We start from the raw sequence: 26,426 nt of genomic DNA on the forward strand, positions 1-26,426 counted from the left end.
GGTGTGGAGGGGTTGTGAGCGTGGGTGTGCGCGATGGGCCACTGTATTGTTGGTGCCCAAGCAGGGTAAGGAAGGCATCCATATGGACGAGAAGCCTGAGAAGCCCAAGGGTGGCGAGAGAGTTCACACAGGGAAGCAACCCCATGCCAGGTGTGGAGTCCGAGTGGGGTAGCAAAGACTTCCACATTGGTATGGGGAGTTGGGGGGACAGCCCAGCATGAGACGTCAGATTCTGAGTGAAGTAAGGAAGCCATCCACACGGGGAAATAGGCAGTAGAAGCAGCAGGAGACTGGTTAGATCCAGGAATAATCAATAAGTAAATTAAGAACCATGATAGCCAGGTTTTTCATTCTCAGTGAAGTGAGATACAGCTATGGAAAAGGAGAAAATGAAAATAAAACCTGTGTTGTTTGACTGGAATTGAAGGTTATCACAATAAATTCATACTTTTTGATAGATACATCGATGTGTTATAAATGCTTATATTCTGTATATGCTTGTCTTCTGAGAATGCTTAGCAACACCAATACTGGTAGCAGTAAGCACACCTAGCTCCCAGATCTTGGCTTCTAAATACCAATACCAACTAAAAAACAAAAACAAAAAACAAACAATAACAAAACAAACAAACAAAAAAAAAACAGAGCCTTGGAGATGGCTCTTTCTCATGCTGGGGAAGAAAAGGTACAAGCTGAACCTAGAACATTGTTTTGTGCAAAAAAGCAACAAAGTGCTCAAAAAGTGATGGAAACATGTTTTAAAAAACATGACCAAACAGGAGACAATTTGAGCATTTAAGTAAATAATGACCGCAATACATTAAAACCCAATGAATAAAACTCAAAAACCAGAAGTCCATACAGGCATTAAAAAAAAAAAGATCTGTGAGAGTATTTCATGGGATAGTCACATAATCACAAATCTTCTTCCCACGAAATACCTCTTAATTCTGAAAGGATCAAGTGTTAAGTATCGTGAACCAGCCTGGTAGGCATCACTTTAATCTAATGATCACAGGGAACATGATCAGTAATGCAGACACATTTAAATTGTGTGCCACCTGCTAGGATGCAAGCCAGCATCACTTCTGCTACCTCCCTGGCAAAGACAAAGAACCTGAATTCAATCATAAGAAAACATGCAAAGTGAGGGATGTAGTACAAAATAAAACCCTGGCCTGAAGCCCTCAAAAGTGTCAAGGTCACAAGTGTCAGTCGAAGACAGAGAAAATGTCCTGGACTGAAGGAATCTGAGAGGCATGACAACAGAAAGCAGCACATGATTCAACCTGGAGCCTTTGGCTATAAAGGACATTATTAGGACAATCAGTAAAATTGGAATCAAGTCTGAGGACTAGATGATAGTAATGCATCAATGTAAATTTCCTGATATTTGTGGTTGCATCATAGCTCTGTAGATGAACCTTGTTTGTAAGAAATACATACTGAAGTTGGAGAACAAGGGGCCACACCTTTAAATGGTTCAGGGAAAAAATACAGCACTATAAGTGAAATTTTTGTAAGGTTTTTTTATGGCTTCAAAATAACAAAAGAAATAGTTATATTGTACTAAAAAAGATACAAAATATATTAATGTATTCACAGAACAAGAAAAGTTACAGAGGTGAAAGTATGACCACAATTTTGTCTTATTATCTAAAATTCACTATCATGAACAGGTATTCCAATTGTGATGAGAAAGTGTTGCAAAAGGAGTTAATTGGCTTGTTTGTTTTCAATGAATTTTTGGGTTCTCCCAGCATCTTGATTCTTCAGCCACAGCCTCGAAGAGCTTCTTCACACAGCTAGCAAGATGAGGACAGGGTAATCCATGGGAAAGAGCGTGACTCTGCACATCTTAGGGCATTGGGTTTGCCTAATTTTGCCTGTTACCCAGAAGGCATCTTGAGAATCCCCCAAGGAGAAGCTCTCCTGCGCTTAACCTCACAATGAGCAGGCAGCTGCATATATTGCCAGCATTAATCACTGGCAGCCCAGACTGACTTTCCTGGCCATCCTCGGGGCAATTTAAGGCTTGTATGTGTTCAGCAAGAACTTCTAGCGGGTCGGAAGCCAGGAGGTTGGGTACCCTCTCGGGGCCTCCAGTCTGTTCTCCAGGGCTGAGGACTAGGAACTGTTAACAAGCCTCCTCTCTTGTCCCAACACTCATAATCAGACAGGTGGGCTGGGGAGAAACATTTGGCTGAGATTCCAAATATGCAGCAGGTGCTCTCTGGTGCTTACCCATCAGTAAACCCGTCAGCACCAAGAGGCTTTTATTGACAACACTGTGGCAAGTGTTTAATCATTCCTATGTGGAATTTGAAGCAGATTTTTAAAATGAATTTTAAATGAAAGATAAAGTCAAATTCTTGTTTGGGACTGAATAATGGCAATATTTGAAAATGCACTCTAGAACACCTCTAGTATCTTTCTAGCTGGTCTCCAAAGTTATCTGGATAAAACAAAAACTGGAACAGATTTGAGGGCCCAGACCCCCAACCCTACGGACCCAGTAAGTCAGCAAGCCCACAGGAATCAGCAGGAAGAGCGAGAATAACCTTTCTGCTTTTGACCCACACGTGGCAGTATGGTTTGCAATTTTTTAAGCAAACCTACATTAATTTGTTAATTCAGAAAACATAAGGAGGAAAAAATAAACTATCATGAAAATTGTTCCAACAGATGTGACTTTTTAGGTTAGAAATGTAAAGAGCAACCTCATGCTCAGACTCATCTGTTTGGCTCAAACTTGGCGGCTGTATTAAAAAGACAATGAGCAAGGAAAAGCCAATCATCCCCAATCATAATATTAAAAACAGCCTTCTTCACATAAGGGTGGTGCTTTATAGTTTGCAAAGCCCCAGCATGCATTTTGACTTAAATAGTAATTCTCAAACAGTAGTATAGAAACCACTAATGTGAGAATCCTCCGTGGTGCTGGGAAAAAAATGCAGATTTCCTGGGACCCATCTTAGGCTTACAGAAGCAGAAATTCTGGAGATAGCAAGAGATAATTCTTATGCACAGTCAAGTTTAAAAACAACTAAAGAACATTGTTTAAAAAATTTATTTTGTAGAGATGGGGTTCTATGTTGCGCAGGCTGGTCTCAAACTCCTGGCCTCAAGCAATCCTCCCTTCCTTTGCCTCCCAAAGTATTGAGATTACAGGCTTGGGCCATCACAGTGGCCTAAAGAGCATGCTAACCCTGTTCGATAGACAAGCAGATACCACCATCCAACAGTTTACTTGCCAACAGTTTAGGAGTGAACTGGAGGAACCTTCACTCCTCCCCACTTTCCAAGAACCTCAAAGCCACAACAGCAGCATGATTCCTTGTGAACATTCTAGAAGCAGGTCCTAGAAAATCTGCCTATTCCTCCCTGCAGCTTCATTCAAGTGATTGAAGACCAGCATGAGTCCAATTCTTCCAGAAGCTATGCTCCTCCTTGGGATTAGAAGGGAAGTCCTTTCAGTTGCACTGAGCACTGTTTTCCGAAACGAGGGCTCTGCAAGGCAACTTAACCCCTCATCGCCTCACTTCAGTGAGCCCAGATGCTAGCAGTAAAGAGATATGGATGTGCACAAAGCAGGAAGCACAATAGCGAGTCCCAAGGCTTGGAAATGGGCTGGGAAGTTGGAAAATGGGTGCACAGGTGTGTGACATATGGCCAGGACTGTCCACACCCACCAAAACAGCCCCATGGGCTGGCAACAAGCCGATGTGATGAGAGAATACTGTAATATGATAAAGTGAACATGCTCCTTCTCCCCTTTTCCTCCCCCAATGTTTCAAGCAGGCAGCTTACTTTGTCCTCAGCTCCTCAAGAGAAATGTGTGGAAGAAAGCAAATAGACGATAAGACTTCCGGCCCCCTCAGCCATAATCTACTTAAACCCATAACCAAGTGTGCCTCTCCCCCACTCACAATCCCTACAATCCCAGAACTGTTATCCAAATCTGTGGGGGAATGGACTGGAAGCAATAATAACTGAGGAGAAATTTTCTATCAGCCAGTCTAAATTTGGGTGCAGGGCTTGGGGGGGCTTAGAGGCAGAAATAAAATTGAGTTATACATAGTTTTTTAAACTTTATTTTCCTTGCAAACCTAAATTTATGAACACTTAACCTGCTGAACTTTCACGGAAGCTGTGTTTCTTGGCTCACAAGGGGTGGGTTGATTCACAAGGAGAAATATTAAATAGTTCTCTTCACTTTGTAGCTCCTGGTATCAAAGTAGGGCAGGGGGGCTTTCTATGGATTGGATTGGACCAGAGACCTGAGCCCCAAACTGGCTTAGGTGAACTTTGATGGGTACACAGACCCAGTGGTCTACAGGTCTGATGCCCCAACTTCCCATAAATAAAGGCATTATTTAGAAATCAGACACAATGAACTGGACTAGCAAAGCAGAACTCCACCTTCGCACCACACTACCACTAATTCTTGAGGCACTTGTGCAAATTAGGAAAGGGAGCTCCTTACTGAAGATCATTTCATCCATCGGAAGATGGTCATAATACGCTTACTAGAATATGACAATTTGATGGATTCTTCTAGAAAATTATGATAGCAAATATACAAAGTCTCTGGTGTCTATGAAAGAAGTAACACACCCCTGGAATAATGCAGTGTGCAACACCCACAACTGTACATGGCAGCTCTGTATCATTCTTTACTGTTTTAGCAAAGCCTGATGCTAAAAGGACACTGGTGAAAGCACTGAGGAGGTCACTTACAGCAAGCAGGTTGTTGTTTCAAAACGCTGAGATCACTGGGCTCAGTGAACACTAATACCACGCTCTGTTTTCTAAATTTTTCACAACTTCCACCCACAAAGTAAAGAGGCTCTTATAAAGAGGTTGGGAATGATGAAAAAGCAGACTCAAACTTCAAACTTTCCAGAGGATGGGGCATATAGTAGGTGCACAATAAGTGTGTAATAGTTTCTTTAGTTTAAAAAAAATGCACCCAAATGCCAGGAGAAGGTTCTTGACTTACTTCATTCCTAAGAGTCTTGGACCCTAACTCTTAGAAGATCATTGATGACTTTGTGATTCTTGTTCAACTTTAACTCATGGCATTGTGCCAAGTTGTAGTAATAAAAAAGAACTTCCTTTTAGCAACCAATTCAATCAAAGAAAAGGAAATATTGCAAAACAGGACTGTTGTAATGGCTCTTATGGATTCCATATTTCTGTCCGATCTTCTCCTGAGAAGGAAAAAGGGCAAATGAAGTCCTGTCTCCTCTGAGACCAGCCCCAGGTGCTTCTGATGTTGCTCCTAAATCTTGAAGCCTCTAGAGGCTTCCATTCTGAGGATCTCTCCTCGGGCAGAGAGCGCTAGATGTGGCCTCGTTCCAAGCTCAGAAACAGCTTCCTCGAGTTAAAGCAATGTGGGGCGTTCCTCTCCCTGGAGAGAAGTTACCAGACTATTTCAGCAGCATTTTTCCTTCCAATCAGGCTAGCCACAAAATGGAAAGGCAGAATCTAATACACTTTCTGATGCCACCCGTGGTTCATAAAGTCACCCTAATGAAGAACAGCTGAAATCTTTGCTTGTGCTACAGCATCCTTTTACCTGCAGAGAACTGACCTTAACACTCAGAGAGAATGAAGGAAAAAAAATCACACAGAACCAGAATCAATTTCACTCCTTTCCATTGAATTTTCATGTCAGGTATCAGTGAAGTTTTATCATTACTATTTTTCTGGGGTTTTTTTTTTTGTGGAATATCTTTTGTATCTTTGTACGTGACTTTTCTGATTAAATGCTTCTTATGTTAGTATTTACTCCATTTTTTTTTACATTGAAGGAAAAAATCATGAGTTTTTCACTGTGGTGTTAAAAATGCTAACACTCAAAGTAAAAGCTGTTTTAAAAGAATCACTCGTGACTGTTTATGTAATTTGAATAGCTAAGGCAAAGGAATGTAGAAGAAAATAGCCTCACATGACACAGAAAAAGGAAGGTGGATCCATCTGTGGAAATACAGAAAATAATCAAAGTCCCGCGACTCCATCCTGAGAGCTGAATCATTCAGACTGGCCCTCATTGATTAAACAGGGTAACTGTCCAGTCAAAACAGTGGACTACAGAATATAAGAAGAGGCTTTTGTATGACTAAGGGCCTAAAGATTTTCCTGATCTGAAGACACATTAGATTGCTTGGCCAATGGTAAGCAATCCTCTTTCCTGTGTGGTGACACTGTGACCAGGACAATATAGCCTTGTTATTGGATGGCCACCTTCACACACACCACAGTCTGTTTCCAAGTTAACCACATTTAGCCCCATTGGGTGCACACCCCTCCCTATATTCCCACCCCAAAGGGGGTTCTATATCTGCTTCTTGCTTCTTTTTTTCTTGAGACAGTTTCACTCTTGTTGCCCAGGCTAGAGTGCAATGGCGCCATCTCGGCTCATGGCAACCTCTGCCTCCTGGGTTCAAGTAATTCTCCTGCCTCAGCCTCCCAAGTAGCTGGGATTACGGGCATGTGCCACCATGCCCAGCTAATTCTGTATTTTTACTAGAGACGGGGTTTCTCCATGTTGTCCAGGCTGGTCTCAAACTCCCGAACTCAGGTGATCCACCCGCCTCGGTCTCCCAAAGTGCTGGGATTACAGGCGTGAGCCACCGCGCCCAGCCACTTCTTGCTTTTCCATTTTCCCTCTCTCTGGAATGCTATGAAAGAAAACCACAAAATGATTCCACTGGGTGGACAGATCATTTTAAGCCATTTTTTTTCCACTTGTCCTAAAGATTTTTTTTTAATTGTGAAAAACGTCACCCAATCTGCATTAATTTCCCTACATTTTCCTCTACTTATTGATTACATCTTGACATCAAAGCTGAAACATGACAAAAATAGAAAAATGGCAGAAAGAGAAAAGAGAGAGACATAAAACTTGCTTCCCTTACTCCGAACTACGAGCATAAAGCGTTTATTGTCAGGAGTCCCTCAACCTCCCTGGGAATAACCAGACCAGTGTCCGCTAGGGTTTCCTCAAAACTCCCAGTTCTTGGAAAGTCAGAAAGTCAAAGTTAATGTTCTAAAGGTAACCTCATCGGAAATAAAAACCGTCTTAGTTCAGTACCTATGACAATGTATTTTCTTATTCTAAATTATCACCAATTGTCCTAAAAAAATATCAAGAAAGGCTTCTGCCCTTGGATGAATTTTAAACATACAGACTGGCTGCCGAGAAATTGCTGGTGTCATCAATCCTTCTAAATATATTCTCTCCCTCTCTCTCACACACACACACTCACACACCCTTTTGTCAACTGAGCAATGTCTTCTGAAGCCAAATGCCAAGTGTACTAAGATAAAGGTATTGCAGTCCCTGAAGGAGGGGCATTTCAATTACAAAGAAAAGCAAAATATGCCTGAATCTTTACTTCAGAACAAATGCTGACAAAATGAGGAATGTCACTAAGGATTTTCCTTCTTCACAAGATGGTCACTTTCTGTGAGTGACTTACCTGTGTTTCTGTGTGAGGGTTTCCCAAATCTTTTGTGTAGTTAGCGTCTTCCTGCAGTCTGTCCTCTGCACACACTAGCAAGATTCCCTAGAGCCTTTTCTCATCACAGAACAACAGCAACAAAAAGTCTCATGCTTACCAGCATTAAAGCCTCCAGCTAATTGCCTTTGGCTGGGTGAGTTTAAAATAGGAGAGAAAATAGAAGCACTTGTATTCCTGGGTCACCGCAAAGAAAACAACATGCATCTGCTTACATTTTGGTTATAAGAATCACCTGGAGACTTTGCTTAGCAGCAGCTGCCTACCTGAAGCCCAGCATGGGTGATTCTGAGGCAGGTGGTCATCTTCGAGTTTTACTTAAAGACAGAACTTTCTGAACTTCACAATGCCTAAGAATCATAGGGAGAGCAGAGGATCCTGTTAAATGCAGATTCCAACTCAGTAGGTCTCAGTGAGTCTACACTCTACCTGGGGTTTCTAACAGGCCCCCAGGTGATGTGGACGATACCTTCCACAGATTACACTTTGAGTAACAAGGTTTAAGGAACAGGGACGGAAGTCCTTGCTACTGAACGTGTGTGACCCAGGTCAGCGGCACAGTAGCACCTGAGAACTCGTTAGAAATGCAGGCTGTCAGGTTCCACCCTAGGCTTACTGCATTGGCATCTGCATTTTATCAAGATTCTCAGATGATTCTTTTTTTTTTTTTTTTTTTGGTACTTTTTGTCTGGCACGGAGTCTCGCTCTGTCACCCAGGCTGGAGTGCAGTGGCCGGATCTCAGCTCACTGCAAGCTCCGCCTCCCGGGTTCACGCCATTCTCCGGCCTCAGCCTCCCAAGTAGCTGGGACTACAGGCGCCCGCCACCTCGCCCGGCTAGTTTTTTTGTATTTAATAGAGACGGGGTTTCACCGTGTTAGCCAGGATGGTCTCGATCTCCTGACCTCGTGATCCGCCCGTCTCGGCCTCCCAAAGTGCTGGGATTACAGGCTTGAGCCACCGCGCCCGGCCCTCTCAGATGATTCTTAAGCATATTCATTTAAGAAGCTGACATAGAACTTCAGGGTAAAATTCACAAAGAAATTGTTTTCTATCAGAAAGGTCAGAGGTGGCAAACAAAAAAAAAAAAAAGGGCACATTTTGATTCTCAGATATTTGAAATCCCTGTTAAAGGCAGGTCTATATTAGAAGAGAGAGTAACCTATTGAGAAGCCAGCTTCTTAAATCTCAGCCTCCTCTCTACCAAAGGAAACCATTTAGGACAAAAGTTCAATGTTGTTAGTGCCACAACTCTGAATGTGAGCAGCTATTTCATGCTTTCACCCTTCTCTATTTTCATTACTTCTCATGTCATTAGATCAACCAGTTTGGGGACCTTGCTATACCCAAAGGACAGGTGGCTTAAATAGTAAAGATGAATTGATAAAGCCTAGTGCCTTCCATCAGACGGGGAGGTGAAACCATACATTTGAACGTCTGTTGCTCCTTGTGAAGATTCAAGCTTTGCTTTGATATTTAGGGAGATCTGGAAAAGAGAGATGTCGCCACTTCCGTAAACTCTGTACCTTACGAAGTGCGTGACACATTAATAAGGATAATATAATTGACGTTAGCTAAGATGTTTATATCAAGATTTAAATAGTAACTTGCTAAAAAGTAGAGGCTAAAAGAAAATATGCATATAATCCCAGCACTTTGGGAGGCCTACATGGGAGGATCACTTGAGCCCAGGACTTCAAGGCTGGCCTGGACAACATACCAAAACCCTGATCTTAAAAAAAAAAAAAAAAAATTAGCTGGGTGTAGTGGTGTGCCCCTGTGGTCCCAGCTACTTGTGAGGCTGAGGCAAGAGGATCTCTTGAGCCCAGGAGGTCAAGGCTGCAGTGAGCCATATTCACTCCAGCCTAGGCAACACAGAAAGAACCTGCCTCAAAAAAAAAAAAAAATAATAATAATAATAATAAGTAAAGAAGCAAAATGAAAACATGCAGCTATCCAACTATCCAGAAAGGAAGGGGAAACAACCTTAAGTCAAAAAAAAAAAAAAAGGAAAAAACTGAAACACAAATCTAATTAGACAATCAGGGTCTAATAGAATCTGGGATCGCAGAAAACATCTGGAAAGCTATTAGAATCAGTGATATCCTATGTACAAGCTCTTTATTTCCTTCAGTTTTGTTTTCATGAGTTTCTGTCAGGAAGAAACTGCTTGCTACAGACAATTGCTTGCATTTGTTGATCAATAGATCAAGGAAGAGTCAAAGGAGGTAGGGACCATCTAAGGAAGGGATGGTGCTGGCACTGACAAAAGCAGATAGGGCCAATGCAAATACTGTGTTCAATTAGCATTTTTGTGGACCCAGCAATTTCTGAAAACATTTTCGAGTCATAGAATACGCAGGGAGCATCTGGCTCCATTTCTGGAACTACTTCTGACACCACTGCTTCCTTCTCTTTAATGTATCCTACTCAAATTTAGTTTTCTTCCCTTCCTCGCGCCAATCTTAATGCCTTCCTGCAGGTCTGTTTCCTTCTTGGCCCGTATTAGCCCTCTAAATTTTAGTAATCACAGTAGGCCCTTAGTTGAGCTCCTACTGTGTGCACTTCACATGTCTTATTTCATGGTAACAACCAACTACCTGCTGTTTGCAAATGAAGTAACTAAAGCTGAGAGAGATGAAGGAACCTGCCCAAGGTCACAGAGCTGGCAAATAAATATTGTAGGATTCCATCCTATGTCCAAAATCCATGCATCCTGGCCAAAATCCTTCTGTGCCTTGTAGCTTTTTTTTTTTTTTTTTTGAGGCAGTCGCTCTAGCCAAAGCCCAGGCTGGGCGCGGTGAGATCTCAGCTCACTGCAGCTCAGCCTCCCGAGTTCCCTTCATTCTCCTGCCTCAGCCTCCCAAATAACCCGGGGACTTCTGTCCCTCCCTGCATACCAACTAATTTTGTGTCTTCTTAGTAGAGGCAGGGGGTTTTCCCGTGATCTCGATCTCCTGACCTCGTGACCCGCCAGCCTCGGCCTCCCAAAGTGCTGGGATTACAGGCGTGAGCCACCGCGCGCGGTCCTTGTAGCTTTTATTCTCTCCCTCAGTCTTATCTTTTCCAGCCACTGTGTTCAGTGGTGGCTCGCTTTCTTTTTTTTTTTTTTTTTTTTTTTTTTGAGGCGGAGTCACCGGCTCTATCGCCCAGGCTGGAGTGCAGTGGCACCATCTCAGCTCACTGCAAGCTCGCCTCCCGGAGTTCACGCCATTCTCCTATAGCCTCCTGAGTAGCTGGGACTACGAAGCCATACCCTCGCCAGCTAGTTTTTGTATTTTTAGTAGAGGCGGGGGTTTCACGTGTTAGCCAGGATGGTCACCGATCCTCCTGACCTCGTGATCCATGCCGTCCTGCGGCCTCCCAAAGTGCTGGGATTACAGGCGTGAGCCACCAGCGGCCGAGCTCTGGCTTTCTAGAACCAGCTTAGAGTGTGTATCTCAGGATCTCATTCTCACGTCATCTCTCCACCTGGGACTCACTAAGGCAGGTTTCGTTCCACATTGTATAGCCACGGCCCCAGTGCCTTTTCAAATGGAGTTCTCTTGAAAGTTTAAAATGGATTTTGTGTTTAAAAATATGTACACTAAACCTGAGGAAGTAGAGACAAGCCCTTTGCCAATTTTCTTTTATGTTCAGAAAAAAATCAATTAAAAAGGGGCAAACCTCAAAGGACGGCCACAATCATGTTTATAAAAAACATTTCTGAATTGATCTGTTTTGATAATCACCGAACTTTCTCTCTCTCATCATAGGTTTCTATTGGTAATTTAAATACTTTGGGGCCATTTTGCCAAAACAATGACTGATAGTCTATAGCCATCCTTTGGTACCTGCGGGGAATTAGTTCCAGAACCCCCTGAGGTCACCAAAATCTGCAGATGCTCAAATCCCTTATAGAAAATGGCATAGTATTATGTGCACATAATCTATGTAAATTATACTTTAAATCATCTCTAGATTACTTATAATGCCTAATACAATGTACTGCTGTGTAAATAGTTGTTATACTATGTTGGTTTTTATTTGTACTATTTTTACTGTTACGTTGTTTTTGTGGTTTTTTTCCCAAATATTTTTGATATTCAGTTGGTTGAATCTCAGATGCAGAACCTGCGGATATGGAGGGCCAACTGTATTTATTCAAGCAGGATTCACCCGTTGCAATGCATACATACAAATTCTGCACACAGAGAACCCGGTGGAAGTCTACATTAGAGCAGGTCCATTTAAAGAGAATTCCACTCACATTTAGAAAATGCCCCTTTTATTTAGTTTCTCTGCACAATACTTTTTTTTTTTTTTTTTTTTTTACATTATAAAATCACACAGGAGGAAAGGTTTTTGACAGGAAGCCAGCAGAAGACAACTTGCCAAGCAAAACATTGAGGATCCATTGCCAGCATCTGCAGATAATTTTTTTCAGAGAAAGAGGAGTCTTCCTGGTGATGAATGAATATTTTGACTTGGCAATTAACACCATTATACCGGAAGACATGCCTGCATGTGTCTCCCTGTAACACCTTGCTTGTTGCCACTAAGTACAAAAGCCTCCTGCCCCACGCCCCAAAATTGTTTTAATGGACTAAAGACCAGGAAACTGAGCCAAATCTCCAAACAAGGCAGGTGTAATAATAATTCATCCTAAGAAGAGGCCTGTGATCCTCTGTTTGTCTTTTAGTGTTGAAAAAAGGGCAGAACTTTTCCTCAAATCTTCAGTATGAAAATATTGGTCTTTAAACTCATCACTACTCATTCATACCTTGAGCATCCTCCTGATATTTTAGGGGATCTTTTTTAACTTTTTAACAATCATCCCTTCTGAAAGAAGAGTTTACTAAGTTCATTGATTCTCTTTTGGCAAGCTTGCAATTCCTACATTTGAACAAATTAAACACAGTAAAGATTTCCTATATCAGCTCAGAGGACATTACCTGAAAATTCAGAAAGCTTTTCTTCTTAAACTTCAGGAAAAAAGAAATGAGAGGATGAAAGGATGAAAGGAAGGCAAGAAGGAAGTAAGAAAGAAAAAAGGAGCAAAGAAGGAAGAAAGGGTTAGGAAGAGACAAAGTAAGAGGAAATAAATCATGTAGAATACATACTTCCAAAACAGAAAGAAAAAAAACAATTCAACTAACATATATTAATCTTTATTCTATAACAGACATAAATAATTTTATGAATTCATATGACCTATACAAAAGACAAAATAAGATATTGCACTAAATTTAGATATGGGATATTTGAATTTAATATTAGCTAAACAGATAAATATATACAATTTAAAGAGTTAAGGCAAAACCAGATGATACTCCAAATACAACAGAAGGTTTGAAAAATAGGTATAATTAGAAACAACAGCATCCCACCACCAGTTAATAAAGTGGTCATGTCTAAGGAAAAAAAACCTTAGGTTTTTAATAAAGTGGTTATTATCAATCATTTTAATTAAAGTTGAGCAATAAAGTATAAGATTTCCCTCAGAGGGGAGCTATTTTGCCGAGGCTCGGGGATTGAGCACTTAGATTTCGGGTAAGCAACTTTTTCCTTGTCAGATTTATGATCTATTCTTCCTCTTAGAAAATATAATTTGGAAAATATGACTCTTTCACATATACAATTAAAATACAACTATGAAGCATTCTTTTTTTTTTTTTTTTGAGATAAGTCATGTTGATGATATCATTGTCAAGGTAAATTTGTGGGCAAGCCATTCATTACCTTATTTTAAGAGAACACATAATGCCAGTTACTGAAAAAAAAATTCCCAGTTTTTTACAAGAACCAAACAAACTAATTCCAAAGGAATAAAAACAAATATAATCAATACACAGTATACAGTTCTTTGGCAGTATCACACTAACCGTTGATTGAAGTCAGAACTTTAGAGTTTTCTAATGCTTAGACCCAGTTGCCAGTCTTTTAAAACTAAACAAATAAAATTCCACATCTGTAACGAATTCAGTAATCCCGGGAAATGAAATTCAGAATAAATCTTGCAGACAGCTTTTGACTGTTACATTTAAGCATAGGTATTATCTGCTTAGAGTCCCAATCCAAATATACTGAAACAGACACACACAAATAATCTGTGAAATTTTGTATTGGTTCAGACAGGCCCAGAATCCTTAGAATCCATATCCACCCATGAGAAACCAATAAAAGACATCAATCCAATGATGAAAAAATGATCTTCCAGTAACTCAGGAGTGGGTCATCCCTCACCTGGATAAACACCACGGAGAAATTGAATCCTATAGAGGGAACACCAGAAAGCCAGAAAATGTGGAGTACTGCCAGCCTCCAACCAAATTACCTTTCTCCAGTTTTAGGTAAACCTTATCCTCTTTATCTAAGTAGAGTAGGACACCATTAGTGGCAGCTTCACGAGTAACATCTTTGTCCCCCGCAAAGGCAGATATTACTGGTTTTCCATTTAACATCAAGTTAACCTAGAAGAAGAAAAATAATAATAATTGAAAAGTTCTCTTTAAAGTCAAAACATCTACTGGGGAGAAGAAATAATGTCTAAGATGACAGTCCCAGTAAAATACCTGATGTTCAGGAAATATATTCCCTTCCTTTCAAATTAGCCTGTTGTGGGGGCCATACTTTGCATGTCTGCTGAACTGATTTAAAATCTTTTTTTTTCCTCATTGGAATTTCCTTAAATTCCTACAAAAGAATAACATCTATGGAGAGCAACCTAGTGAAAACTAGCTTCCCTTCAGCACATAAATTAAGCTTACTGCTTTACTTACCTCTTCCACCCAACAAAAATCTTTTGGAAATAAAGCAGGCTCGTGGCTTCCCAGTACATTTGTAAAAGAGACCTTGTGCCCACTGACCTAAGAAACCCAGATACAACCCAATCCTACCAACATCCTTGCGAGTTTTTGTGCAGCTGTAACATGCATACTACTGAAAATCATTTGAAATAATGAAGTGTGTGTATACGTGTGTCTGTGTGTGTTGATTTCTTTTTCTGTTTTCCCTGATAGGAAACAAGCATTAAAAAATAATCATCAGGCCAGGCATAGTGACTCATGCTTGTAATTACAACACTTTGGGAGACCAAGGCAGGAGGATCACTTGAAGCTAGGAGTTCAAGACCAGTCTGGGCAACATAGCAGGACCCCATCTCTAAAATAAACAAAACAACAAATTTAGAAATTAGCCTGGTTGGTCACATGCACCTGTAGTCCTAGCTTCTCAAAAGGCTGAGGCAGGAGGATCGCTTGAACTCAGGGGTTTGAGGTTGCAGTGAACAATGGTTATGCCACTGCATTCCAGCCTGGGTGAAAGAATGAGACCCTATCTCAGAGGAAAACCAAAAAATAAAAAATAATAATCACCACTATCACTAGAGATTTTAGTGATAATTAGAATCAACTCAAAACTGTATTAACTATTTTCTATTCTACAGTTTTTATTACACTGTGTCAAGCATTGCATACATTTCTAAATACTGGCGGTTGGGAAAAGCTTTTCCATGGAAGTAAGTTTATTTTCTAGATATTTTTTTAGGTTAGAAGTCATATGGAATAACTTAAATCTGAGGCTGATCCATTCATCCATTTACTAGGACATGTAAAAGTATTAACAGATAAGTGAGTAATCTGTCATTCACATTGACATAATGTATAACGTAAATACTGAGCATAAGATAAAAGGTTATCCTAGAATTCCATACACATGTATTTGTGTCATTTGGTATTAGCATATTGGAATATTGTCGGAACTAGCTCCACTGTTGCTTTTGAGTGTAAGGTCAAGCCCATTGTCTTAGAAAGCAGAATACAAAATATATTTTTAACTGTGGAACTGCAATTGATAAGAATTCACTAGCATCAGAGTAACTGAGGATAAACTCAAGCATATGCATAGAACACCCTTTCTTTAAAAAGTATTTTGAATAGTTGCTCCTTCATAGACTTATTCTTACTCATTAGCTGTATCTCATAATTTTAAAAAATAGCAAATGTTTTATTTATTTAGTATGTACTTGAAAAGCTCTATTCGTCTTACAAGTTTTTTTTCTTACAAATTCAAATAATTTTTGTACATGCATTAAATGAAAGCATGATCTTACAAAGAGATTTGTGTCACTGAATTTTTACTAAACCATGGATTTTTTAAAAATGTTTGATTGTTATTAAGGTAATAACTTCAATTGTTTACTTTTCTATATGCTTTTTGTCACATCTTAATGGATGTTACAAAGAAAAAAATTAGAAATTAAGGTTTTAAAATAAATGATAAAGATGGCTGTTTATGTCTATTGTGGAAAGACAACTTTGGATAAATACTTAAATACATAACCCACTAAAGATAAGCACAGTTGGTTGGGAGTATGGATGGAAGGGGTCAAAACACACACCTGGATAGTTTGGCTCTGGTAGACTTTAATCACGTGAAAACTGAAACTGTAAATTCCTTTTCTTGGTGCTACAAAGACAGACTCCAATGTGAAAAAATTACCCACATTCACCAGGATCTACAAATAAGAATAATAAATAACAATAAGTTATTATATTTTCTTCTGTGACTAAAATGAATTTTCTTCCTCTCACTCTCTTCCTCTCCTCTTCCTTCTTTCCCTCCTTCCTTCATTCCTTCCTTCCTCTTTCTTTCCTTTTTTTATTTTGTTCATTCATTCATTCTCAGCAACTAGCTTAAGAAATCATAGAAAATAAAACATCTAGTTCTATTTCTTTCCTCTTTACTGATTTTGAAAATTGACTTGAATATTGGAAGGTTCTTCTGTCTTTTAAATGATATAAGAATAAATAAAGTAACTGCTTTGTATTCATGTCTCAATTTCCAGCAAGGCCCAATGGCTCTGGAAACATCAAGCTAACATTTGAGGGCTTATAAATATTAGCTTTACCTTGAGAAATGGATAAAAGGCATCTGCCATGTGTTTACATTCCCACCTTCTACAAGCCTTTGCAATGTCCAGAGGTGACGTTTCCAAGCCAGCCAATCAGCATCTGTGAGCTCTCCGCAGCATCCCTGGAAACACCTCAGAGGCATGGGTACCCCTCCACCATGTGCCATAATCCTTGACACTGAACAGCTGGTACAAAAAGTGATCTGAATGCCTGGCCCTTCTCTGAGCTGCCCCTCTCCTAAGATCTGTGGCCATTTTTTTTTTTTCATTCCTATGCCAGCTAGGCCTTAATTACAACAATGTGGCAATGAGTCAGCCCTTGGGGGCTGCCAAAGAGAAGAGCATAAAGAAGGATAAACTATGAAATAGGTGGCTTTCCCTGTTCCTGCCATGGCTGTCCATTAACCTCCTCTCAATCATCTGCTCTTTATTTGAAGTTCAAGGTTCAAAAGTGAAAATAGAAACTGTTTCTCAAGAAAGCAACAATGCATTTTGTATTCCAAAATAGTCAGCCTAGTTCTATTGGTTATAAAATTAACTCTAAATTTTAATAAGTGACCTCTTAAGCTAAATTTGCAATGTCACATGGGTAAATCTCTTTCTATGAGAAAGAGGGATTGGGATAGAGGATGGTTGTTAAAATAACTAGGGTTTCTTCCATTTCTCTCCAAGAAATACGCCTGTAAGTGGCATTCGGAAATAATAAGATGTCCCTAAAAAGATATACTTCTCATATATCAATGGCAATCTGCTACTATCTCCTTCAAACACTGCATTCTTGCCAATATTAACACACTTGCAAGCCTCTTGCATAATTCCCTAAAAATGTCCTATTACCTCTGGGCAACATACCAGAATGTAGCGACAGTCAAGCAGATGTATCAGCGTCAACACCTAACTTAAAATACATGTACGTGTGTAATTTCATTCTGAGATTTTGCCTTCTTCCAACTAAGCATCAGATTTTTTTGTGACCTGATGATAGATGGTCTTTCAACAAGTCACCAGCTGTGCAATAATCCCCAACAGAGGCTTTGCAAGGAAATTTTTTTCAAGCACAATTAAAATAATTTGAGGTGCTTAGTGGTAACTTCCTGATTCAGATACAAGTAGCATAATTCACTAGCAATAATGAAAAATAGCTAATGAGTGTTGGCTACCTGTAAAACTGGATGTTGACTCTATATTTGTAATTGCAGCATCCAGGTACATCAAGATTTATAACTAAATGTGTCTTCTTGTCTCTAAGATGCAGGGCTCGCTGAACAGAAGAACAAACCCTTTTCCTCTTCTAACTGATGGAAAGGTCATTGAAAAGAACACCCTGTCTAGAGGATAGTGCAATGCCCATAGTATTCCAACATTTAATTAAAGCGTTGAAATACAAACTAGGGGTGTTGCTAGACTTTATTTCCATCAAGATGGAAAATACTGCGCCGAAACCCCAAATGGGGCTACTTAATTCTTTAAAAATTATGGCTATCAAATACTAAGTCCCTAGAGAGGCATTCTCCGTCTTTGGCCAGCTGGAGAGTGCATTAGTTAGGAAAAATTAAGCAAGGAATACAGATGTCACCTCGTGCTTTCCCTGGCACATCCTGCAGCACCACTTAACCTGTGCCCCCTGCACATTGTAGCTTTGCATACAATTGCGAACTGTGAATTTGGAATTTAAAAAGACTCTAGATACTGTTGGGGCTGAAGTTAAAACTCCCAGGACAGTTTTTTTCCTTAAGACCCCTTGCTAAATGTAAGCTGATATCCTGTGGTTTTTCATCATGCCAAACACGGAGCACCAGGTCGCTAAACAGCAGCTACAGCTTCCGTCAGTTCTTCCCCTACTCTCATCAACCTCAGAGTCCGTCTTTCCCCAGTTATTTGCAGTTCTCTGAAAGGACAGGAGCCCAGGAAGCGAGAACCGGCTCCCAAGGGCTTTCCTACGGGAGCTCAGCACAGTTGCCAAATTCCTTTTCCTTCCCTCCTCCGCAACTTTTCTCTAAGTACCAGAGAAGGGCTTGCTGCCTACTCCGAGGCAGCGGCAGTGGCAGCGGCGCCTGGCACGCGAACAGTGGAACCTGCAAGCGAGACCTGACCCCCAGCCCTGCCCTCCCGGCCTCCGCGGCCACCAGCCCGATCTCTGCAGAGTGTGGAAGCCCGGGGCTCTCTTTGGAGAGAAGCTTCTCTACCTGGGAGAAACAAATCAAACATTTATCCTGTCCCGCAAAGGTACCCAGGGAGCAGCCTCAGCGGCACCCGTAGAGGAGTCTGAGCCAGGGGACCAAGATCTGGTCAAGAGATCACGACGTCCAGGGATCAGGTGCCCTTCGGCTCCCGCCGACCTGTTGCTCGAAACTTGCCCTGAGCTCTCGCTGCCCGGCTCTGGGCTCCCAAGCCTCTCCCCTCGGGTCAGAGCAGCCTCTTTTAGGGGCCCGGAAGGAATAGGAGCCGGGGCTGGTGAGAGGGGTAGGAAGAGAGACAGTACAAGTTTCAGACCCAGGCATATTTGGGAAGGCGAGTGCTTTACATGATTCCCCATTTCCCAACCGGTCCAGCTCAGCCTGGGCAGGCAGCCTCGGGCTGAGGTGCCTGGAGACCGCCCGCCCCCTAGGTGCTCGCGTCCCCCCGGGTCTGACCTGATCGAAGTAAATGATGCGCGTCTTGTTGCTCATCTCGGATGGCTCGTGGTTGGTGCTCCGCACCGCTGAGAAGGCGACCTTGGAGTTGGCCGCCCGGACCGATATCCCCAGCGGGGAGGAAGAGGAGCCTTTGGAGTCCGTGGCCGGGTTCGAGTCGCACACCACCAGACACTTGCCCTCCAGCACGATGGGCTCCGTGTCGTTCTGTGCCCAGACCGGCAGCCCCGGCAGCGTGAGGACCAGCAGCACGGCCGGCACCGCGGACAGCGCCCGGCGCCGGGAGCCCATGGTGAGCCGTGTGGGCAGCCGCAGCCGGCTGGCGCTGGTGCTCGCCCGCGTCGCCTCCTACCCCGGGATCCCGGTGCTTGGGAAGATGCTAGCGGCTAGGTCGACAGCGCTGCAGGAGCGACGGCGCCTGCGGCGGCGCGCACACTTCCACCAATTCTGTGGCTTGAAGTCAAAGTCTCCCCTCGAGCTCTGTCGCTGGCTCTGTTACCTTTGTCCTTTAAGGAGCTCATGCAGAACCCCTTACCCTACCCTCCTCCACCCAAGAATCAGCCTTGCCTGGGGCCCCTGCACCCGATCTTGTTCCTAGACATCTAAAAGTCATCAAACCCTCACATTCACACCTCAAAGCAAAAAAATAATAATAAATTCTCACCCCAAACTCAAGCACCACCAGGTAAACCACGGAGCAGGAACAAAAAGAGAGGACTCAAAGAGAAGCCACAAGGGTGGCGGTTGCCCAGCGGCGAGGGTGCCAGTCCTGTCTGGCTTGCGGCAGGGACGAGTTACAGAGGCAGAAGGTGTTTCCCAGGCTGAGAAGAACGCGAGGCTGTGTTCATGGCCAGGACGCCAGCGACTCCCACTTTCGCTTGGTCAAAAATTCCCCCAAACCTGGTGTCACCCAGAGGTAGGGAGGGAGGCAGCGGCTAGCCAGGTCCCTCGCACAGAAAGCGTAGATTCACAGGATCGGGTCCAGGGCACCGGGCGCAGCGTGCAGGGCGGCTGGTCCGGCGGGGTCCTCTCCTGCCTGGCCTCCCGCCCCGAGTCCCTGCGCACAACTTTCTCGTTCCTCGCGCGCAGCTCGGAGAGCGCGAAGCGGGCACACGCGCTCTATTTATAGGAGCGCAGCGTCCGGCTGGGGTTGGCTTATCGCGCAACCCGCGGGCTCCGGGAAAAGGGGGAGAAGGCGTCTGGTGACCCCATCTGAGCAGCTCTCTCCTGACGTTTAACGCACCCCAGAGCAAGCGGGGTGCCCAGCACTGCTGATTGGCAAGGTTCGAGGCCACTCAGCCCCTGAGAGCGCGTGGCGTAAAGGGTGTGTGCCCAGAGAGGACCCCACGACCCTGCGAGGGCACCAGCTCGGCGCCCGCTCTCTCCTGCTCGATCTGGATCCGCGGAGGGGGCGGCGGGTCCCCTCGCCCCTCCCTATCGTGGGACTCTGCCGCCGAGTGCCCTCCGAGCGGAGCGCGGCGCTGCCAGGCAGGGTCGCGAAGATGGATGAGCCGCCGCGGATCCGCGCTGCGCGCTGCCCCAAACCTGGGGAACGGCGGGCGTCCCGACCGCGCCTGGCCGGGAGCCCGCCCCACACAGCCCTGGGGCCTGGCGAGCTCAGGGAAGCCTCGGGGCGGACTAGAGTCGGTGGGGGCGGCTGGGAGGAGGTGCCTGATTCCTTCCTTCCGCTCCAGGAAGATGAGCCTCAGAAGCCGCAGGGGCGCGCCTTCCCCCAACACCGCGAATCCTCCCCAGGCATGGCCAAAAAAAGAGTGAGAGAGGGAGTTAACTCAGCAAGAATAAGTCCTCCGAAACCGTGCCAACAACAATTAAAAAAAAAATAAAATAAAGCCAAACCTACTCCTAAGAATACAGCATTTTTCTCCCCTTTGCATGCGCCTCCCGCCCCCTGTGCCACTTCCACTGCCATCTTGGCCTCTGATTTGCAAGAGTTCCCTTCCTCTTCCGCAGCTACCACGGGGAAGGAAGGTTTGTCTCTGTCTGGACCGAGCTGTGTGAACTTCGCCCAGTCACTAACCCTCTCTGAGAGGGCTGCGCGGCGTTAACTAAGGTCCTCCCTACCCTACCCCGCCAGCTTTCCACTTCTGTGATGCTTTGGGGTCATGGCGCCCCTTCTTCAATTTCTTCTAGACTTCCAGCTGCCAGAGGGGAGACACCGTATGGTGTCTTTAATCAAAAGAGTATCCCCTCCAGGCATTCGGAGCTCCTAAAATTGCATTGGCTAGTTATGAATGGACGGGATGTTTGTTGAGGGAGGTCCTTGGGATGGACAACTCCCATTCCTTCCTGAGTGAAGGATGCTCTCATGAGCGTGGCATTCCAGCCCTCCACAACATAAGGTGAACCTCGTCTCCAGCCTTTTTCCCTTCCTTCAGAAGGGCCTGGCATTGAGGTATAAGCACTAGCTCCAACTGTTAAAATTGAAGACACTACGAGGAATACCCTGACCCTCACCTCCCTATAATCTCTCAACTGAAGTGTTAATACTTGGTGCCACACGGGCCTTCAGATTCTGCTCCAGTGGGGCCAGTATCAGGTGTTTTGACTTTATGATTTTATTTGGGGTGGGGGGTGGTCTCGCTATATTGCCCAGGCTGGATTCAGAATTATTGGGCTCAAGCGATTCTACTACCTCAGCCTCCCCAGTAGCTGAGACTACAGGCCAGTATCAGTTCTGACTGGCAGGTGCTAGTGCCATGCTATTTGTTAAAACGTTGAATGTTGCCAATCTAAGCTACAACCAAACAAGGTGAACTAGTGCCTTCTAAAGATGGTCACCATTTACCCAGCTTTGATGCCCCACCCTAGGCCCAGCACAATCTTCACCTGATCCCACTCTGCACTTTGTAACTCTCTTCTAGCTTTCAGGGATGTCTGCCTGGGTAACAGCGCAATTTCTTCTCATTTGATGCAGTCTTTTGAGGGCGGGTGCTGAGTTTAATCTAGTTCCTTTTATTTCCTGTAGGGGTAAGCACCCCGCCTTCCTTGTCTGGGACAGTTGTTGAATAACTAGAACTTTGGTTGTTCAATTTCAGGCTGGGAGAAGTTTGACAAAAAATAGAAAAAAAAGAAGACTAAAAGACTCTGTTGAATTGTTAAATAGAAAATAAGCTATCTTCCTCACCAATTCCGATATATTCTGTCTACATCCTTTTCTTATCCGGGCACTTCCTGCCAGGAAGAACTGAGATTTGAAGAAACTTGTTCCTTCTCTCACCAAAAATATTCATTTTTAATCCCAAAATCTGCATAGTGACCATAGTAAAGACTCAATAACTGATTGAGAAATGACTGAATGCTTCCTGATAGAAGGTAATTATCATTCATATTATAGTATAAACTGCTTTAAATGAGTCTCTCTCAGTAAAATTTAAATTCAAAGCCTCCTCAGTAATTGGGGATAAGAGTCTTGGTTCCTTGCTAAAGGATGTTCTGCTATTCAAAGTGTTCTGAAGATGAGGAACACAGCGTTCTCTGTGGGCCCCTGCTAAGAGAAGTTATCTGATGTTCAGAGGGTCCTGACTCTTATTCCCACAACAGTTGATTAAACACGGATAGCCCCTGGGTTCTAGGACCGTCAATGCATTTGATACCAGAAGTCCAAGACTTGTACGGCCCAACTTGGCCAGATGACTTGGGGCTGCCAGATTTTCTCTCTACAATCTTAATGAGACATCGAGATAGCTTCCAGTAAGCACTACATGTTGCAGAGAAAAGGTCTGTAGTCTCCCAAACTGATGTGGCCATGTAGGAGTCACCCACAAGCTGAAGCAGAAGAGGTACTGGAATAAACCAGAGGACTGGCCACACTTGTAGAAGGAAGCCAATTCTGGAGCATGAGCACTTCTGAGAAGTAGAGGGAGTGAATAGTGAATCGCCATTTCTGAACTCTTACTTACAAGAGTTCCAGAAACATTTTCTCCTAACCTTGGGTTCCTTGGTATCCTCCTATGTCTTTGAAATAAAAACTCAATTCCCTTGAGCTAGTTTTAGTAACATGCTGCTCCCTGTCATCCAGAATCCTCGTTAGAACATTGTCCCAGAAACCATACCACAAAAGGCTTACTAAAAGACTAACAAGTCCGATCTCCTCCTGTAGGAAATTCTTTTCCAACATTTTGGGAAAGGAGGCATCACCTGCTCCTCACCCCCTACTCCAGCCCCAGCATCCCCAGGAGAAAAGAAACAAGACCAAGTTTAAGTTTCTCTCCAACAGCATAGATCTGTTTCTTTTTCCTTTTTCTTTTTCTCGTATTTTTCCAGTTGAAAATATGCTATTAGAAGACCTAGCTGTGACCCAAATATTTTCCCTTTCTGAGATTCCCATATTGTATTTGATGCCTAGGATTTTTTTTTTTTTTTGGCTAGACCTTTAGAAATGAGGCAGAAATGCATTTCAGTTCTCTGCAGCTGGGCTTAACTTTAAAGTAAATTAGAATCTAAACTGTCCTTGCATAGGAAAGCAATACTTCTGAGGTCAGTAAATTCAATGACTGCTTGTCCAGTCATCCTTTAGCGAAACCAAGTTTTAAGCAAGCCCAAGACAGTAAGGATCTATGAGCTATTTTCTGATTGTGAAGAAAATGTTTCTAAGAAGGCAAAGACAGACACACACAACGTATTCAGCTCTAAGGGCCTCACTGTGGTTGAATGAAAGCAGAATCCATGCATCATGTAGCAGAGACAGCCGCAAGTCAATCGTGCAGAAGATGGAAAATCGAGAGAGAGAGAGAGCGCAGTGAGGCTTGCATCATACCCAGACAAAGGTCCACTGAGTTGCTTAATTACCCTTTGCTCTTTATAATGATAGTTATCAGCCCAAGCAAATGATCTTTTTTGAGGGAGAGTAAGTAGCTTAAGAAGAAAAAGTCTCCATGAACAACCAATATGTGAGAACTTACGTAGTCTGGAAAGTTCCAGAGTCATGTTGAGTAAATCTTCATAGCTCCTTCTGGAGACAGCCAAATGACAGACTTGTTTTGTATGAGGATGGTATTGTGGGAAAAAATAGACAGATGCTGTAAAAAACACTTTTCAATTGGTTTTAGAATTTGAAAATTGTTTGGGACAGTTTCTCTAGACAGTTTACTCCACTCACCCCATTGGCAAATAAGGTACGTGTCTAAGACATTAGTGAGCAGTGAGACTTCTTGGTCATGGCTGCAGACAGATTTTGATGCCCCTTTTTGGCTTCGCATGATACCCTGAGCATGTTCTAGTCATTATATTTATTATAATGATTTTAGTCGATTTATTTGTTGTGTTTTCCCTGGACTAGTAACTCTTTGGGAGCACAGAATTTAGCAGAGAGTAGGTATGCATAAATAAAGTTTACTGAATAAAGTAACATCATTGCTTTTATTTCTCATAAGGGAAACAGTATAACATTTAATCACTATGATCTAAGTATGATAGGAAAAGTAAAATTATTTCAGAAATGTTGGGGGCTTAAAACGTCAAGTCTACTTTAGTTACTAAGAATGGAAGCCCAGTGAGAAAAGGCTTTGTGGAAACGGCCATATCTTGAAATGTGTTGAGTTGAACCTTGAGACTGTAGTAAAACCTTAGCGAGAACCTAAAAAATTCCCCCCCTCTCTCTCCCCGCCCCCCATCTCTGTGTGTGTGTGTGTGTGTGTGTGTGTGTGTGTGTGTGTGTCCCTCTCTCTCTTTCCCTCTCCTGGGCACATCTTCATTATTCTTTGGCTCACTGCAGTCTACCATTCTCTGAGGCCCACATGAGGGAAAATGGCAGCTGATACTTCCAGATTTCACACATAACAAAGCCATCCACCCAGAGATGCCCCCAAATCCCGGAGAAGAGATGCACTGTGGCCATCTGGGTTCAGATGCCCAATCTCAAACCAATGAACTTGGCTATAGAAGCAGAATTATGCTGCACACACGAATGATTTCCCAGCAATGAGGTGGGTAGAAAATTGCGGTGGGGCATGGGAAAAGGAAAAATCCTAGAAAGGTAGTATAAGCAATATGTGGCAAAGGGAAGAAGAACAAGAGGCAGACTAATTTGTGTTGTGCGATTCCAAGTTAGTTCCCTGCAAGTGTGTACAGATATGTGTGTGTTTCAATACACAGAGGAAAAATATGAAAAGTTGGCAATAACTTGTCAAATTTAAAGGAATGGAATCGATGGAAATACTATTAATTGTATTTCAGATGTTTCCTTATTATATATGTTCTCACAGCAATTGTGTACTACATTGTTATTGATATTTAAAATATTTTTTAAAAAAGAAAGGGATTCTGAGTAGATCATCCAGTAATGATCTATCACGTTCACATTTTTTCTCCATAATTTACTCTTAAAGTTTAAAAAGTGGCATTGATTGAACAGCAATCTGCCTTCTTTTGTTATATTGATCCAACTCTAAAAATCACTTACTCCAAGTTTAGAAAGATGCTCTCATATAGAAAGCCTCACAGTATACATTTAAGAAAACAAAAATTATATTGCAACGGGTAACACTGATGCATACTATCAAAATCTCTGGCTACATTTTATTCAACTTGACTTTCTCTATATAGTATGTTAGCATCCAGGAAAGCCATAGCTCAGTGCTGGGTGCATGATATGTGCCTGGCCACTTGTATTTATGTTGCATAGATAAGAATAGTCTAAATGTGGGGTCCAAACCAATGGCTCCTACTTGTAAGAATCAGTTGGGAGGCGTCTTTCCAACATAGACGCTCTGGCCTTACTCTGAGATAATGGCTCTGCTCATGAACTGGGAAGGTTTACTTAACCAGCACCCAGGTAAATCTGAAGCAGATGGTGCTTTGACTTTGTAGATGCCATTGGTGTGATGCCACAAGAGTCCATTTGCATTCGGGTTTTTTAGCTCTATGGTTAAAAACAGGGTGTTTAGAGTCAGCTCTACCTCCTACTAGCTTTATGACCATACAGCAAGTTACAAACCTTCCTTCATCCAAAAAAATTGCAATCATGAAAATCATATTCAGTCCATAGCTTCTTGTGAGAACTGAGTGGGGGAAATGTGGGCAGAGCATTTAGCTCTGCACCTGGCACACAGGAAAGGCTCAATTAAGGGTAGCAATTATTATCATTAATCTGTAGACTCTACTAATGACTAAAGGTGTCAAACCACCGCATGCTAAGCCAAGGCCTATTAACTATTGGTAAACAACAGCCCCACTTAACCTCACAGATATTAGAATAGGGGAAAATGAAGTGTGCCCAAGTGTGAGAGCCGATCCAGGTTCAGATGCCCAGAGAATAATCAAACCCAAGTTTGCAGGGCCAGCCATTGCCAATAGACCAATGCTTATCGTTATGCAGAGCTAAGGCTCTTGAATGAAGCTAAGACACCGGGCATGTT

At 42.8% G+C, this 26,426-nt stretch overlaps 1 protein-coding gene across 2 annotated transcripts; it reads right to left on the minus strand.

Moving 5' to 3' along the window:
• Positions 1-11,644: 11,644 nt before the first annotated feature.
• On the minus strand, positions 11,645-20,782 carry CBLN4 (cerebellin 4 precursor). Of its 2 annotated transcripts, XM_003904592.4 has the most exons (3): positions 19,051-20,684; positions 15,905-16,021; positions 11,645-13,976 (listed from the first exon to the last, which is right to left on the minus strand). In XM_003904592.4, exons 1-3 carry the CDS (start codon positions 19,339-19,341, stop codon positions 13,779-13,781), a joined length of 606 nt encoding a protein of 201 aa, XP_003904641.1. In that variant the 5' UTR covers positions 19,342-20,684; the 3' UTR covers positions 11,645-13,778. The 2 variants fall into 2 exon arrangements, with proteins under 2 accessions (XP_003904641.1, XP_031512717.1); XM_031656857.1 differs by lacking the exon at positions 15,905-16,021 and having other exon boundaries at positions 19,051-20,782.
• Positions 20,783-26,426: the final 5,644 nt, after the last annotated feature.

The sequence above is a fragment of the Papio anubis genome, chromosome 16 (genome assembly GCF_008728515.1).
Source record: "Papio anubis isolate 15944 chromosome 16, Panubis1.0, whole genome shotgun sequence".
In the NCBI taxonomy this organism is placed as follows: Eukaryota; Metazoa; Chordata; class Mammalia; order Primates; family Cercopithecidae; genus Papio; species Papio anubis.

What these genes read in the sequence shown, in the direction of transcription:
- CBLN4 (XM_003904592.4), bottom strand. Translation starts at nt 19,341, where the DNA reads ATGGGCTCCCGGCGCCGGGCGCTGTCCGCGGTGCCGGCCGTGCTGCTG. An exon ending in GCATCATTTACTTCGATCAG is followed by an intron (nt 16,022 to 19,050) that starts GTCAGACCCGGG and finishes TCTTATTTGTAG; the next exon opens with ATCCTGGTGAATGTGGGTAA. An exon ending in ACCAGAGCCAAACTATCCAG is followed by an intron (nt 13,977 to 15,904) that starts GTGTGTGTTTTG and finishes TTCTTCTTCTAG; the next exon opens with GTTAACTTGATGTTAAATGG.